The sequence below is a fragment of the Ceratotherium simum genome, chromosome 30 (assembly GCF_057802395.1).
Source record: "Ceratotherium simum simum isolate JZ-2026a chromosome 30, ASM5780239v1, whole genome shotgun sequence".
Taxonomy (NCBI): domain Eukaryota; kingdom Metazoa; phylum Chordata; class Mammalia; order Perissodactyla; family Rhinocerotidae; genus Ceratotherium; species Ceratotherium simum.
In genome coordinates, this window is record NC_141929.1 from 27,990,684 (window position 1) to 28,007,039 (window position 16,356).

The window sequence follows — 16,356 nt, forward strand, 5'->3', positions numbered from 1 at the left end:
TTTATCCTCACTGCATTTGTTCATTTGTTCGGCCCTCCACTACAGAGAAAGCAGCATCAGAATTACTGCCCCGTGCTCCTGGAGACAAGATGGCCTTCTAAGCAGAGCACGGTTCTCTCTGCCTTCGGCCTGAGCACACACCGTGTTAGCGCTGGGTTCGGAGTTCCTTGGATGAGCTCTCTTCCTCCTGCCTTTACTGTGGGTGATTTGCTCATTTGCGATACAACTAGGTTCGCATGTTTCAGTTTGCGTTCCATTTTAGGATCCCCCCACCAATCCTTGCTGATTTATTCTTGTTTGGTAGAACATGAACGTGGTACCAAAAGTCAAAACACTACAAAGGAGCGTACACAGAGAAGTGTCCCAGCTCCCCCCGCCACGTCGCCACCTGCCCCCTGTCGGAACCCGAGCTCATTCATTTCTGCTTTTGGGTTCTTGTGTTTCCTTTTGCAAAAATCAGCAGATCCGTGAATATTTTCTTATTTCCCTTTCTGTCTTACCCAAAAGCTAGCATATTGTACGTTTTCTTTTGCACTTTGCTCTTTTCATGTGACAAATCCTGAGAAACAGTCTCCACTAGTCCTAGACAGCTTCCTCCTTCCTTTGGGCAGTTGCAGAGCCGTCCTATGAATGGGCGTTTAGTCTATTTCCAATATTTTGCAATTACAAACAAAACCTTGCGCATCTGTATTTTGTATCGTTGAGGAGTAGGTAATTTTTTAGAAAAGCAGGTTTTTGCTTTCAAACCCTTAAGATCAGGTTTTAAATTGAGTGATGGAGGCAGCATCATGTAGAAAAACCACCATAGGCTTGGGAGGCTGGTAGGGCTCAAATCCCATCTGTGTGCGGTACTGGCTGTGTGACCTTGGAAAGGTTACTTAACTTTTCTGGTCTCAGTTTTCTCCACTGTAAAATAAGGATAATCAGCCCCTACTTTGTTGTTGAGAAGATTAAACAAAATAGCGTATGTGAATGCCTCCAGCAGTGTGCCAGGCATGTGGGAGAACTCGATAAATGCTAATAATAATTGTTCTCTCTATAATTTTTCCATCGGATAAAGCCTTTTGAATCCACCTATCTGGTTTTTCCTCCCTTGCCTTTTGTCACACATGCTTATTTCCACTTCTTCTATGAAATGACACCATAGATAACCTACACAGAGAGTGGTCACGATAAAGGAACAGACGCACCGCCATTCACACAGCACAGTAATTTCTTGAGTATATTGTTCTAGGCCCTGGGGACCTAGACACAGCTTATATTCTAGTTGAGGAGACGTGAGTGATGACATGTTGTGTCAGCTGGGGATAAGGGCCATGAGGAAGCACAGAGCCGCGGGAGGAGTCAGAGGTGATGGAGGGAGCTGTCTGAGATAAGTCGGTCAGGAGAAGCCACTCTGAGGAGGTGGCATTTCAACTGAGACGGGCACAGAGTGAAGGAGTGAGCTGGGGACTTCCCGCAGGGAAAAGCATTCCAGGCAGAGGGAACCACATGTGCAACAGCCCAGAGGAGGCGCAGGCTCAGTGTGTGTGCAGACCAGTAAGAAAATGAGCACAGCTTGAGATGGGCTGGGAGAAGTCGAGGAGATGAGATTGGGTAGGGCCTTGTAGGTGAAGCCTCATGATGGCTTGGGCTTTTACCCTGAGGGAGATGCGAGCTATGCAGGGCTTTACACGGAGGAGTGACTGACGTGACTTAGGTTTTTACAGGATCCGTTTGGCAGTGCCCAGGTGAGTGGATGTAGTGTTGACTTAGAGCCTCATACACACAAGGTGCTGGGGTCCCCTGGGGAAGAAACTGCCCCGTAACTCATGTTACCTGGCTGCTCTCCAAGAAGCCCCGGGGCCCTTCCAAAGGCTGGTCTGCCTGAACTTTTCCCACAAAGTCTGCCCACTTCCCCCTATTCTCCCGAGGGACCAGAAAGTACAGTCAATCCTCATCATCCATGGATTCCATATCTGCAATTCGCCTACTCACTAAAATTTATTCGTAACCCCGAAATCAACACTCGGGGCTGTCACGGTCATTTGCAGACACACTCAGAGAAGCAAAAAATTTGAGTCGCCCAAAGCACACGTCCCAGTGGAAGCTGACGTTCTGCCTTCTTGCTTCAGCTCCTACTGTAAACAAGTGTCTTTTTCCGGTCTATGGTGTGCCACGTTTTTGTGATTCTTGTTGGTGACTGCTATTTAGAACAGCCCCCAGTGTCGTGCTGAAGTGTCGTCCCATGTTCCTAAGGGCGCGAAGGCTGGGATGTGCCTTTGTTCGGGCCTGAGTTACAGTGCTGTCGGCCTTGAGTTCGTTGTTAATGAATCAACAGTGTATATTAAACAAGATGTCTTTAAACAGAAACACACACAAGATAAGGTTGTGTATTGATCAGTTGATGAGACTGTTGTGTAGACAGGCTCACAGAGACCTCACCCTGTGTTTCCTCTAGAAGCAATGGTTCAGTATTCGCTAATTCAGTGTTCACAGGGACTTTATAAAACTGAACTACCTCGAATAATGAGCGCTGACTGTTTATGTCCCAGGACTGGCACCGGGTCCCCTCACCCTCCCTCCCTCCCCCTGCGAGAGGAGCGCTGCCCAGGGAGACCACGCTTTAGCTGCAATCCCTTTCCTCTGGCTGGGTTAGGTGAGGGTTTGGCAGATCAGCTAGGATCCCGCAGAGGCCTCGCTCTTGACCGTGCCTGCAGGGTGCTGGTGTGAGGCAGCCAGAGAAAGGAGGAAACGCTGACAGGCCTTGCAGGACAGGCGCCTAGGACTGGGGGCTGTGGCGTGAACGTGATTCATTCAGAGAGGCTGGTTGTCTGGAAGCGAGCTTGAGGAGACAGGCAGGGGATCATGTATGAGCCCTGCCCATCAAAGGAGAGGAGCAGTCTGAGAACCATGGGGCTGAGGACATCTGAGTTGGTGAGAGCCACGTGTGGGATTCTGTCTAAGCTCCCCACTTTACAGAGGGGAGACCTGAGGCCCCCAAGAAGTGAAGTGCTCAGCTCTTTGGCTTGGCTGCTCCAAGAAATGGAGCATGCCACTTTCTCCGAGGGTGAATGCTTGAGCCTAATTATAGTGAAACACATCACCTGAAAATGAGGATAAATTTCTTTAATCTGGAAATGTCCCAGAAGCCAGCTCAATGTTGCAAAACAGAGACAGCCATTAGCAATCAGCCACGGTCTCAGAGACGCTCCTTGTACATCATTTTAGTACCATGCCGACCCTTCCCACAGACTGTTGTGCCGTGAATTATGGACTCAAATGACACAGGTGACAGTGCCGGGCATGTTAGAGGCCTCTGACGAATTATCGTGTTTGTGTCCTCCTGGGGGAGCCTCATGTAGAAAATGCACGTCTTGGGCAATTAATAGCAATATGCACAATTTAAATCCCTTGCCTCTGATTAGATAAGCAGCCTGTAATGGCCTCATTTTTAAACAAACAACTTTTGCTGGAAGTCTGATGAATGAATTTGCCAATTAGGACCCTAGGCCCGCTAGATTGCAGGCGAAATTCATTTGTTCTTGAGCCAAACCGCTCATCACATATTTGTAGCGTGAAAAATTACTTATAAAAGGCTGGGGCTCTGTCAGATGGAAAATTCTATCCTTATTCAGAGAAGCAGGGCGGTATACTGCATTTAGATCTGGGTTGTAATTCTGCCTCTGCCACTTACGAGCAACCTTGGGCATGTCAGTCCCTCCATTCTGAGCCTCAGTTTCCCCAACTCTTATAGGTACAATAATCCCAGCCCTTCCCATGTCACAGGAGTATTGTCAGCATCCGAGAAGATAGTGACTATGATGTTGCTTTATATTCATTAAGATCTGGGGTGCTGGGGTCAGAGGCATGGGTTTGAATTCCAGCTGTGCCCCTTCCCAGCTGTGTGGCCTTGGGAAAATTACTCACCCCCTCTGGACTTCCATATCCTCCTTTGAAATGAGGCAGAATAATAGGACCTACCTGTGAGGACGACTGTGAAACTTAAACGACAGAGTGTGTATCAGTTATCTGTTGCTGTATAACAATATTCCCCCAAATTTAGGAGCATAAAACCACACACATTTATTATCTCAGAGTGTCTATGGGTCGGAAGTCTGGGGACGGCTTAGGTGGGTCTGCTACAAGGCTATAATCAGAGCTGGGTTGCATTTTAAGTCTTGAGTGGGGAAAGATCTGCTTCCGAGGTCACATGGTTGTTGGCCAAATTCACTTTCTTGTGGTTGTAGGACTGGGGGCCTCAGTTCCTAGCTACTTGTTGGCCGATGTCTGCCCACAGGTGCTTGCCACACGGGTCCCCTCGACCTGGCTGCTTACTTCATCAGAGCCAGCAAGGGAGACAGTCTCCTTGCAAGACAGAGATCACAACCCTATGTGGTATAGTCACCAAAGTGATATTCCTTTGCTGTCTTCTATTGGTTGAAAGCAAGTCACATGTCCCACTCAGCCTCAAGGGGAGGGGACCACACAGAGGCATGAAAACCAGGATAGGGATCACAGAGGTCAGCAGAGAATGCCTGCCTGTAAATGACCAAGCACAGGGCCCGACACATACAGACACTCAGTGAGTGTTGACAGTGGTGATGGTCATGACGGTGAAATTACAACGAAGCTCAAGGAGAAGGAGAAGCAAAAAGCTGTGGTTCCTTTCTCATCTGGGCATCCTGTTTCTGATTCCATGTGTTAAAGTGTCCTTCATTGTTTCCTGTGTGACCTCAGAAAAGTTACTCAACCTCTCTGAGCCTCTGTTTCCTCATCTATAATGTGCAGACCATAAGACCCACATCATATGGTTATTCTGATCATTCAGTGAGATGCTGTGCATGAAGCACTCAGTCTGTGCTTGGCTCAGAAAAGGCACTTAAAAGTTGTTAACCCAAAAAACCACCATCAAACAACTCCAACTTAAAGGGCCGTCCACAAACGAGTCTTTCTTCTGTCCCAGGGTGTTCTTGTGGTGTTAGTAGCCGCTGCTTTCTTTCAGGCGCATGCTGAGAAATAACAACAAGCCCAAGGAGCAGAAGAGCGTGCTCATCCTTCCTCCCCGGGCGGGCACCCCCAAGCTCTTCAATGCCGCCCTGGCTGCAGCGGGAAAGTTGGGCGCCAAGGGGGCAAAAGGCGGCAAGCTGGCCCACCTCCGGGCCCGACTCAAAGAACTGGCTGCGCTGGAGGCGGCTGCGAGGCAGCAGCAGCTGTTGGAACAGGTAACCCGTCCATTTCAACTACCCGCCAAGGAGCAGGCCCAGGGGCCTCAGAGAATGGACCCCATGTTTAATTTTAGGGTATCTTCCCCCTCCTTTTATATCAGTTAGGATTCATTTGGTTGCAAGTGACAGAAATGTAAGCCACAGTGCAGGCTGAAATTAGCTTGAAAATCAGGGAATTTCTTGGGTCAAGGAACTGAAAACTTCAGGCAAGGCTGGATCCAAAAGCTCCGAGGATGCCCACAGGACGAGGTCTGCCACCCTGCCATCTCTGCCTTCCTCAGGGATGGCTCCACTCCCGGGCAGGCCCCCAAGAGCTCCAGGATCACATCCTCCTGCTTAGCAACCCCAACAGAAAGAGGTGCCTCTTTCCCAGTAATTCCAGCAAAACTCCCAGGGCCACTGTCATCGGACAGAAGTGGGTCACATGTCAAGTCTTGAGCCATTCGATGTGGTGCTCTGGAGAGGCCTGGCTCACACACTCTGGACTGGGGGGGGGGGGGCTTCCGAAAAAGGAAGCCCCAGTGCTGTTGCAGAGGTAGGAGCGGTGGGTGCGGGCAGGGAACGTCCCTCCCCAGAGGCCAGTGATGTTCTCATATTTAATATTGTGTCTGTGACAATTTAGAAGATTTGAAAGAAAAATCTGCTGAGAGGCACAGTGCCGACTGCCCCCCCCCCCCCTAAATCTGAAGGGAGTTTAAAAATTAGTTCTGGGACTTTTTTCTGTGACTAATGCCGAGAATGCCAATTAGGATGATTGCACTAATTATGGCTGTTCATGACTGTCCCTTAGGGAGGCCACGGGGTGGGGGCTAGGCAGGAGCTCAGCGGCAGGAAGGGGGCAGCTGTCTATGTGACAGAATTCAAAGGAGCCCGGTGAACTCAGTCTCAATCTAGGCTGGTGTCAGAGTCCAGGGGACCTGTCCCGAGGTCGTTTGACAGCAGGACTCTGGGGAGTGACATCAAAGCCACCTGGAGTTCCAAGATATTCTCTGGATACAGCCTCCCATGGCCCCAGATTGAGGAAAGACGTGCTTGCCTGGCTCACAAACGGCCAGGGGCAGGGTGGAGCTGGCAAGTTGGGGTATTCAGTGGCGGCTGCTGTGATGGGCTGAGCGGACACGAGCTCCAAGAGTGTTTTCATACAGTGAAAGGCTTTATCTGAAATGGGGCACGTTGCTCTACCCAGGCGGCTTGGAGATATGAATTAAATTTGCAGGACTATTCTAATAAAAGGCATTTCCCTGCAATTCAGAACAACCAGGACAGAACGACAGAGTGCAGGGAGCTCTTAAATAGCAGTCCAAAGACCCAGGTCCAGATCCCGGCTCTGTCACTGCCAGCTCTGTGACCTGGGGAGCTCCTCAAGCTTTCTGAGACCCAGATACTCATGGTTGCCACAGAGCATTGTCGAGAGGAAGCAGGCCGCCTTGGATACCTTTTATAAAAGCACTTTGAACACGGAGAAGCACTTGACCAACCTTCCCATGATTCCTCTGGTCCCATCTATAGCAGGATGCTTCAGGAAGTCGCATAATGGGCACCATCTGGGCATCCTGTCCTAGAAGTGTGTGTCAGAGTTTAGGGTGGACAGGGGAGGTGGAACAGGTGCGCCAACACATGCAGAAACACCGAGACAGGGGGAGTGGCTGGTCCCCAGGGCTGCCTTGGGTTCTAGGAGCATCTTGATCACCCCCTCTCCCCCCTTTCCTTCCTTCAACACCCTATGACTTGAGCGAATGCCAGGGGGTCTCTGTTCCACAGAAGCATGCTGACTGTTCTCACTTTAAACTCACTACCACCCCCTCAAGCGGCTCTTAGATAGCTGAGGACCACTCTGACCTCCTCCTCTGGGGGCTGCTTCCTCCCCAGTTTCCTTCCATGCAGAGAGGGGGTCAGACAGGGCAGGAGGGGCCATGGGTAACCACAAAGGCTTGCGTTTTCACCCGATTCCCTACTGATACCCAGACTGTTGCTGAACCTGAAGTGGGTTGACTCACCTGTTCGGCAGCAAGCCAATCCCTGACACAGGGTGTAGTGGAAGAAAGGAGGAATTTTATTGCAAAGTGCTGAGCAAGGAGAATGGGCAGCTAATACTGTAATCCCAAACTCCAGGAAAAGCTACCAGCCAGGGTTTTTATTTGGGGTTTCAGGTAAGGGAGGGGGGAGCATGTGGCCTTGGGGGCTGAATTTCTAAGAGTCCTCTGCACAGGCGCGACTGTCTTTCATATTTCTTCACGGGTCACACGTGCAAATTCCGGGTCTTCTATGTGTTGCACGCAGTGGATTTTTAGTCTGTGACATCTAAAGTTTACAATCAGTCACTTTAGTGTCTCAATGCTCCTGTGCATGCTTAGGCAGGCGGCTGTCAGCAAGCCACTCTCTTATCAGCGGTCCTCCTGCTGTTCTGCAAGGCAAGCTCAGAAACATCGGCTACTTTGTTTCCCACGTTAACCTGGTGGGAACAAGGGACAGTTTCACCCTAAGCCACGGAAATTTTAACTCCTTCCTCCTCGGTTTCAAAACCACGACCAGCGTCCACCGGAACCCTGCAGGCGGGAGGCTGGAGTTACCCACCGAGTCCCCAAACACGGGCTCGGCTCAGCCTAATGCCAGGGGTACCTAGCCCATTCTTCCCCTGGGGTCTCAATCTTTGAGACCTTCCAGAAAGGTGGCCAGGCCACCGCTGCTCCTGCTCTCATCAGCCTTAACGGTGTTTGCTCAGAGTTTTTCTCATTCACCCAGGAGCACCCAGCCCTGGTCACTGGGGCGGGCAGGGCAGGCCAGCTCAGCTTTGCAGGGGCCATGGTGGCACCCCCTGCTGGTCACAGCCTCTCCTCTCTCAATAGCTCAGGCGCGGGGCTCAGCCCTTGAACTGGAAACTGCACTGTCGCTTCCAGCCCTGCAAATCAGCAGAGACCTGAAATATCCCCAAGACCTTCCACTAAATCCGACCGCGACTTTTAATCCTTAAACTTCCCCATCATACATTGTTTCTACCATTTAAATAACCCTGATGCGGCTCGGCCCCGACCCGTTAGATCTCACTCCCTGCGCGCTCCGCCATCCTCCCCTCCTTGCGGGTCGAGAAGGCGGGAACCGGGAGGTACCCAAGACCCCTTGGAGGTTCTCTGCCTCACGAGTCACTCTTTCCGGATTCCAGGCCAAGAGATCGGGAGACGCCGCGGGAGAGGCGGGCTCGGCCGCGCAGGTGCAACCCTCGGCCCCGGCGGAGGCCGCCCCGGAGCAGCCCGCGGCCCCGGAGCGCCCGGCCGCGCGCTCTCCGCCACCTGCCTCCCCTGCGAGACTCGAGGGAGGCGAGGAGGGGGCGGCCGAGCCCGAGGAGCACTCGGTGCGGATCCGCATGAGCCCGGGCCCGGACCCCGGCGAACAGATCTTGTCGGTGGAGATGCCCGAGGAGAAGGAGGAGACGGAGTGAGGCGGCCGCCCCGCGCCCCGCGCCCCGCGCCCCGCGCCCCCGGCGCCGCGCGCTCCTCTCCCCGGGCCGGGACGCTGCTCCGCGGTAGTGGCCTCAGTCGCTCTCCTTAACCTCCGCGCCAACATTCCCGCCCGGACATCAGCTTCTCGCAGGGCTGGTCTTGAAACCAACAAATTTCATAAAGTGTTCGTGTCCCTCAGCTCCCACTGTCACTTGAGAGCCCTGCCTTCCGCCGACTGTTGTTATTTTTAAGAACAAAACTCTTCCCTATTTTGAAAGTTCACAGGCAGCGGACAGAATGGGGCTCCAAGACATGGGAAGAGAAGTAAAGGGTTATGGAATGTTTGGGGTTTTCCCTCAAGGATCTGACTCCCACATTTCAAGGACGGAAAACATTTCGGCAGAGAAGAGGGCAGTCGTGCTGTTCGTTTGACTAAGCGGACGTTATGGCGCGTCTGACCCACGTGCGATGCTATTTTTCTTTGCTGGGCGGTTGCATTAGCAACGTGATGCTCGTTCAGGTAGTTAGCGCTTGTCTTCCCCAGACTATTCACTTGTGAGTGATACCGTTATCTCAGAACAGGTAAAATGGAAGTGGACTTATTGGGCAGGTGCTGGGAGCGTTTCTGAGCATCCGCTCTGCCGGTCACTCATTTCTCCTCAGCAGGGATCAATCTATTACTTGCTTTTGACACCTTTGCTATAGCGATGATGGCAGCGACTTCCATTAATCCTAGAAGATGAAATCTCACAGCCCACGCCACTGAAGTTCCTGAGATTTCTCCAGATCAAGTCGTGTTGCTTTTATAGTTTAAAAAAAAAAAAAAAAGAAAAGAAAAAGAATCATTCAGTCAATGAATATTTATTAAGAGGATTTTATTTGCATACTGAATGGCTCTTGCGGGAGCTGGTGATGAAAAATAAAAACTAGCATTGGGCCATGTGTTTCCACCAGCAACCATGAACACAAAAAGGCTGGACTTCCAAATAGATACTGCCCATTTTATATACAATTACAGGAACCTTGTGAACTGCTGAAGGGGCCTTTGGGGGGCTGCAAATGTGTGTTTTAATCCATCGAAAGAAAAGTAGAACCTTCATTTCCCCTGCGAAAAATTAAACAATGTGGGAGTTCCCAGGCTGGTCTAAGCGTTTCCAAACCCCAGGGTGACAAACGGATTCATCTAGCCAATGACATATCATGTGATGTGAGTGATCATCACATTGGCTATAATGATGAGCGACATTATTTTACCCTTTTAAAAAATTTTTATTAATTAATTTTAATAGGTAATAACACATTTACATGTGTACAAAAGGATACTCAGTAGAAGTTCTCCCCTTACCCCAACCTCCCTGGTCCCCTTCCTGCAAGCAACCACTATTGTCAGTTTCTTGTGTATCCTTTCAGAGATATTTTTAAGCTGACACAAGGAAATAGGTAAATTCATTCTTGTTTTCTTCCTTTTTTTTTTTCTTACATACGACTGGGAATGTACTAGAGCCGCTGTTATTTTTCACTTGATTTATTTTGGGGATTGCTCCTTATGAGCACATTAAGGACATGCTTATTTTTGTGTGACTGCAATTTAGTCCATGGTATGCATATAATATAACATTTAACCGCTCTCACACTGATGGGCATTTGCGTTGTGTTCCAATCTTATGCTGGTAAAAATAATGCTGTAATAAATAGTCTCGTATAGACATAATTTCACTGGTAAACACTGATTTTAAATAGGGAAGGTCTGGGGGTTTGGCTAATTTTTTTCTTTACCATCCCCATTTATCATCCCCGTATTTGCACTACGTATTCTAAGATCCAAGCATAGAAAATACTTCTGTCTTTAGCAAGTATTTCACATATATCAGTAAAGTAAACGGATTGCCCTTCAGTAGATGGCAGAATGGTTTAAGGACAACTTCACTGTGAGATTCTATTTTATAAGGAATCTTTTTTTATATGAATGTACTTATTCTTTTAGATATCAACCCTGGAATGAATACTGCTTATTATATAAGGCGAGAGATTCTTGAGGTTCCCAAGAATTGTCCTGGAAAGAAAATTGCTTTTGAAATGAGATGAGCGGTGTCTTAAATTCACTGAGAAATCTCAGAAAACTTGACACTTTCACAAAATTTGGATATTCAATTAATTGAATTTGAGGCTGGCATGATTCTCCAAATAGACTTGGACTGGTTGATAGCCAAGGCATGGATGGTACCACTCAGGAATACTGTCATTCTGCATCTGAAACAGAATCCTTAATTGATGTGTGTTGAATCTCTACTAATTTATTATGTCTCAACATTTCCTGCATTTTGGTAGAAAATGAATAGCAAGTTATTTTTTTAATTACATAAATATTTTAAAGAAAATGAAAACCAAGAAGCTGTTTAAAACTTCATTATCAAGATGTATTCAGCTACCTGGAATATTTTCATCTGTTTTCTTAGTGAACATGAACACTGCATTTACAGTCTGGCATTCATCCTATTACAATGCATTTTAATTAAAGTATTTAGACAAATGTTCCTGGCTTGTGGATTCATTTTGGAAACTGACCAAGTATGACAGACACTTTTGTGAGAAAAACTAAGTTATTTCCTGGCTCAGGCTCCCTAGCTGGTCTCCTATCGACATCCTTGGGGTGTAATTTATCCTGCATTCCTGTTGTTGGAGAGATATCCCTGTGGCATGCTTTATCAAACCTCCGTGGCCCCTAGGATTCTAAACACCTCAAAAACAGCCCCTTTACCTCTGGTCTCACCAAGCCAACTGCTTCCAATTTCCCCAACCCCATTAGACGTGTTCAAAGATGCAGAGTGCTGATGTACAGGGGCTCTGGAGTCAGACTGCCTAGCTTCCAATCTCAGCTCGACCATGTACCACAGATGTCCACGGGCCTCTCTGAGTCCCGATGACGTCATCTGTAAGATGGAGATAATACATTGCACCACACAGGGCCACTGTGATGGGCAAATAATAGACTGGCATTGTCAAGTCTGAATGGAAATGAGGAATAAAGCCGACCTATCATCCCCTTGACTCTGCTACAGCTGGAGTAGAATGGAAGCCCCCTGAGAACTCTGTCTTCTCTGAATCCTGCCTCTGCCCAGGGTTATATACACAGAAGAGGTGTGATCACCTCTTTCCTGGCTCTTTAGCTGAGAGTTTGTACAAAGACCACATTAGTTATAACAATATAAATCACAGCTTTCCCCACCATCCATATTTAATCCAATTTCATACAAAAACAGACCCTAAAACACCAACCAGGGCTTACTCTCTTGGGACAATAACTACATCTGGGCTGGGCCCAGGGCAGCACATGGATGTGTGACCTGTGCGGTCACCCGTGGCCCTGTGTTTATTGAATGCTCTGCTGTCACCATCTTCAAATTCTTTATAATTTTTAAACAAGGGGGTCTCATATTTTTATTTGCACCGGGCCCCACAATTTGTACAGCCTGTCGTGTCTGGACTGGAATACCACCTGATGTCTGAAAAGGCCCATGGGAAAGGGAAGGGGAGATGTGTCTTTTTGCATTCAGCATCCATCTCCCTTCCTGCAGCCACAGGATCCTGCTCCCTTTTAGAAGATTACCGTTCACTCATGCATCGTGAGTCAAACATGGGGACCCAAGTCAGGCCCATTGGCTCTCCTTCCTGGGAATCTGAATCTTGAGAGCTATTGCCCCTCTTCCTCACTAACAGAACCGTGGTTTAGCTTTGGGCAGCAAGATGCCCAGCTCCAGGGGTGAAGCCCTGGTGTAAGCCAGTCACTGCTCTTCTGAGCCCTTCTGCCAGACAATAACTGTCCCAGCCTTCCCTGTGGCTAAGGGTGGCCATTGACCCTGTTCTAACCAATGAGTTATAAAGGGAAGGATGGTAGGAGGCCTCCTTAATAAAACAGAAACCCCCTATTGCTGCTGTCCCTCTTTCTTCCTACTTGCCACACTGCTGGGAGAATATATTTGGAGCTGCAGCAGCCATTTTGTGACCGAAGAGCCAAAGAATCAGAGATGCAGACTGTGACATGCCTGAGTCGCCAAGCCAACCTCGAAACCGCTCATCTCCAGAGTACTTGTTACGTGAGATGGTGAAATACCTTTCTTATTTAAGCCATCTTAGTCCCCATCTCTGTCACCTGCAGCTGGAAACCTCCTGAGAGACAATCAGTGAGACGGAGAGGGAGGGAACGAAAGTGGGCACAGGTGCACCACAACTTTGGCCCTGACCACACAGACCCCTCGTTCCTGTTGCTCAGATCCTTGTTAGTACCAGGCTTCCCGGCCTTCCTGGTCTGGTCTCCAGCTTTTCCCTAAGTACGCTGGCTACCATGTGTATTTTGAATGTAGTGTGGGAGATCAAAATTTGGCCACCCTGAAATATATCTCTTTACCTTGATTGTTTTCTCTGAAGGACATTTCACCTCCCCCACTAACTGCCTAAAGAATTTGACATGGTGGCTCCTTCCTGGAACAGATCTTCTATCATGATGGCTGTAATGATAATGTAAAATAGATGTTACAATGGGAGGGACACCAAGCCCCTTTTATCAAAAAACTCTGTCTCTCCCTGACCACATTATCTATAGATGACCCCGAAAAGAATTGTCTTCCTGCCCTCTGAAGTCCCAGGCCACTACCCACCCCCAACCCACTCCTCGCCTTTAGCTGCAATACTTAAGCAAGCAGCTTAGACAGAGAGACGAGTTGCTCGTTTCTGAGTTTCTCCCATGTATACATGTTATTAAACTTGGTATTATTTTCTCCTGCTAACCTGTCTTGTTAATTATTTGGCCAGCCATAAGAACCTTAAGGAAGAGGGCGGAGGGAGATTCTCCCTCTTCCCCCGACAGTAGTCACCTTCAGCTTAAGTCCGTCAGAGTTGGTTTTTGTCGCTCACAGTGAAAGAAACCTCACTGATGCAGACAAAAGTGCTTCTGGGAGTTTCCTGGTTATTTAAAATTCAAGATCTGGGCCACCCACTCTGGGTGTCTAGAACAGCACTTATGGGTTCTTAATGCAAACAACAGGAAGAGACGCTCAGAGATAGGAATAGAGGAGAGAGGGGGCTGTTCTAAGATCAAATTCAAGTACTTCTCTGTGGCAGGGAAACCAACAGAGAGAGCGACGTGTCCCCCAGGGAGAACGTGGGCTTTCCCCAGCTCCCTCCCTGTCCTGAAGAGGGACACAGCAGCAGGGACCCCTGGGACAGACCCCTCCTCATTCATGATCCTTTCCACTGAGCCCTCGCTCTCTGCTGTCTTTTACAACGAAGTGCTAAGAATACAGGTGTCTGTGCTTTGTGGGTTTCGGAGAGCTTTCCCGCTCAAGTAGCCTTGTCCACCTCGCTGCTGTGAGGTGATCAGGAAGGGAATTAGTAGACCCAAATTAGAGGTGAGGAAATTGAAACCTCAGGTAAAGGAATTTATCCTCAGGGAATCAGCACCCCGGCTAGAGACAGAAATCGCCAAGAGAAAAGACCCTGAAGGCCACTGTCTTGCCTCTGCCACAGGCCTGTAGTGCAGACTCAGCTGCAGAACTTTCATTCATTCAATAAATATTTTTAAAAATCCTTTCTATGTGCCAAGCACTGTTCTGGTTGCTTCCCAGGCCTCAGGAGTTCCATCTCTAAGCTGAGAGTAAAAACGGTAAACAGTTAGCCATTGACGATTAGGTAGCTAGTAACAACAGTTTTTTGCAATTACTAATTATAGCTTCTAGTGGTCCCCCTCCCATTGTTAACTGGGCTGCTTAGGCAATATACTGTCCAGCTCCCACGAGGTTCTCATCTCCCTGGCGCCTGGGTCACCATGGTAACGGATGTTTGAGCTGTTTTTCAGGAATTAGGACCCCTTGTCCAGTTCAGGTGGGTTGAGACCACGAACTCATCAACTGCACCTGTGCAAATGCTCGACAAGTGACCTTTTTGACGTCAAGGAGCTAAATCTCCACCCTCAGATCATGGTAACGCCGCCATTTTGTGAACATGTGTCCTGTGAAGAGCCATGAAGCTTGACTACACTTGCACAGATCATCAATTACCCCACTTCTCCTCACCTCCAATCACCTATCTCCACACTTCAGACCACCTTGCTCTCTACCCCATAAACATCCCTGAGTCCCCATTTTTGGGGAGACAGATTTAAGACTTGTTCTCCCGCTTCCTCACTTGGCTGCCTTGTGATTAAAACCCTCCCTCTGCCGAAATCTCATTGTCTCGGTGATTGGCTTTCTGGGTGACGGGCAAAACAAGCCTGGTTTGGTAACCAGGAATAAAACAACCCTTCCAGGGCTGTTGTAAGAAGATTCAATGGGTACTTGATAAGCTGACTGTAACCATGTTGTCTTAGTCTCCTAGGGCTGCTGTAACAAAATACCAGACTGGATGGCTTCAACAACAGGAATTTATTTTCTCACAGTTCTGGAGGCTGGAAGTCTAAGATCAAGGCTTGGTTTCTGGTGAGTGCTCTCTTCCTGGCTTGCAGACAGCCGCCTTCTGACTCTGCCCTCATAAGGCCTTTCTTCTGTGTCTGCAGAGAGAGAGAGCACTCTCTGGTGTCTCTTCTTATAAGGTCACTAATCCCATTAGATCAGGCCCCACCCTTATGACCTCATTTAACCTTAATTATTTTCTTAGAGGCCTCATCTCCAAATACAGCCACTCTGGAGGTTAGGGCTTCAACATATGAATTTGAGGGGGACACGTTCCCTCCACAGCACCTAAACTACGGATGTCAACATTTCCTGGATTCAGGATCTGAGCACAAGCTCCTCCAGTATTCCTTCAGAAATGAAAAGAAAGAAGGTCTGAGTGCCCTTTTTACTTTATTCTTTCAGTGGGCATGAGGGGTTGGGATCTCTGAGGGGTCTTCACTGGTCACCACAGTAGAGTGCCAGATTTAGCATGTAAAAATACAGAATGCCCAGTTAAATTTGAATTTCAGATAAACAAGGAAGGAAGGAGGGTTTTTTGGTGTTTTTTTTTTTTTTAGCACAAGTATAGCCCATGCAATTTATGGGAGATGCTTATGCTAAAAAACCATTTGTTATTTTTCTGAAATTCACATCCAACTGGTTGTCCTGAATTTTATCTGGCAACTCCCCTGGGCAAGGACCAACATCGCCAGCACTGGTCAACAGGGCAGTAGCCTCCATTGCTGACTTTGGCCCTGAGGCACTCGGTCCCTCCCAGCCTGGAAAGGCCGGGCTAGGCATTTGACTGGACACCTCACCCCCTCCCTTCTCCAGAGCTGGTCATGACTGGTGGGGGAGGAGGAAAAGGACCCTCCCTAGTCTGGTCACCTTTTGTCAGTGTTTGCTTTTTAACATTCATCGTTATTAATTTTATCCTGAATACACACACAGGTGTTCTGGATCAGAGACAGATTTCTTATTAATTATATTAAAGGAAATACTAAGCACATCGCCCCTGCCTCCTGGTCCCCCAGGCCTTATCCTTGGCCAGGGATCAAATGTCCTATGCAAGTAGCTGGACACTCCACAGGAGGAGAACTAAGAAAAATTATGTTTTTTCCACTTATAAAGAGGAAAGAGGTAACTATTCCCCTCCCTTCCTGAAAAAGTCTTCTTGGAAACTTAACGGGCCTGAAACCTGACTCCAAGCCTTTGGCATGTAAATCTCTCTCCAGTAGCTGGACAGCCCCTGGTGTCCCTGCTTTCACGTCTAGTGTAGTCTCCAAG

The 16,356-nt window shown here is 48.5% G+C and overlaps 1 protein-coding gene across 1 annotated transcript in view; it reads left to right on the top strand.

The window, feature by feature from the left end:
• Positions 1 to 11,178, top strand: part of CNGB1 (cyclic nucleotide gated channel subunit beta 1) — a 69,732-nt gene extending 58,554 nt beyond the window's left edge. Inside the window, exons 31-32 of the mRNA XM_087420181.1 lie at positions 4,985 to 5,204; positions 8,368 to 11,178. Coding sequence (XP_087276307.1) covers positions 4,985 to 5,204; positions 8,368 to 8,643 — 496 coding nt within the window. The 3' untranslated portion in view covers positions 8,644 to 11,178. The remainder of the gene's footprint in view (positions 1 to 4,984; positions 5,205 to 8,367) is intronic.
• Positions 11,179 to 16,356: the final 5,178 nt, after the last annotated feature.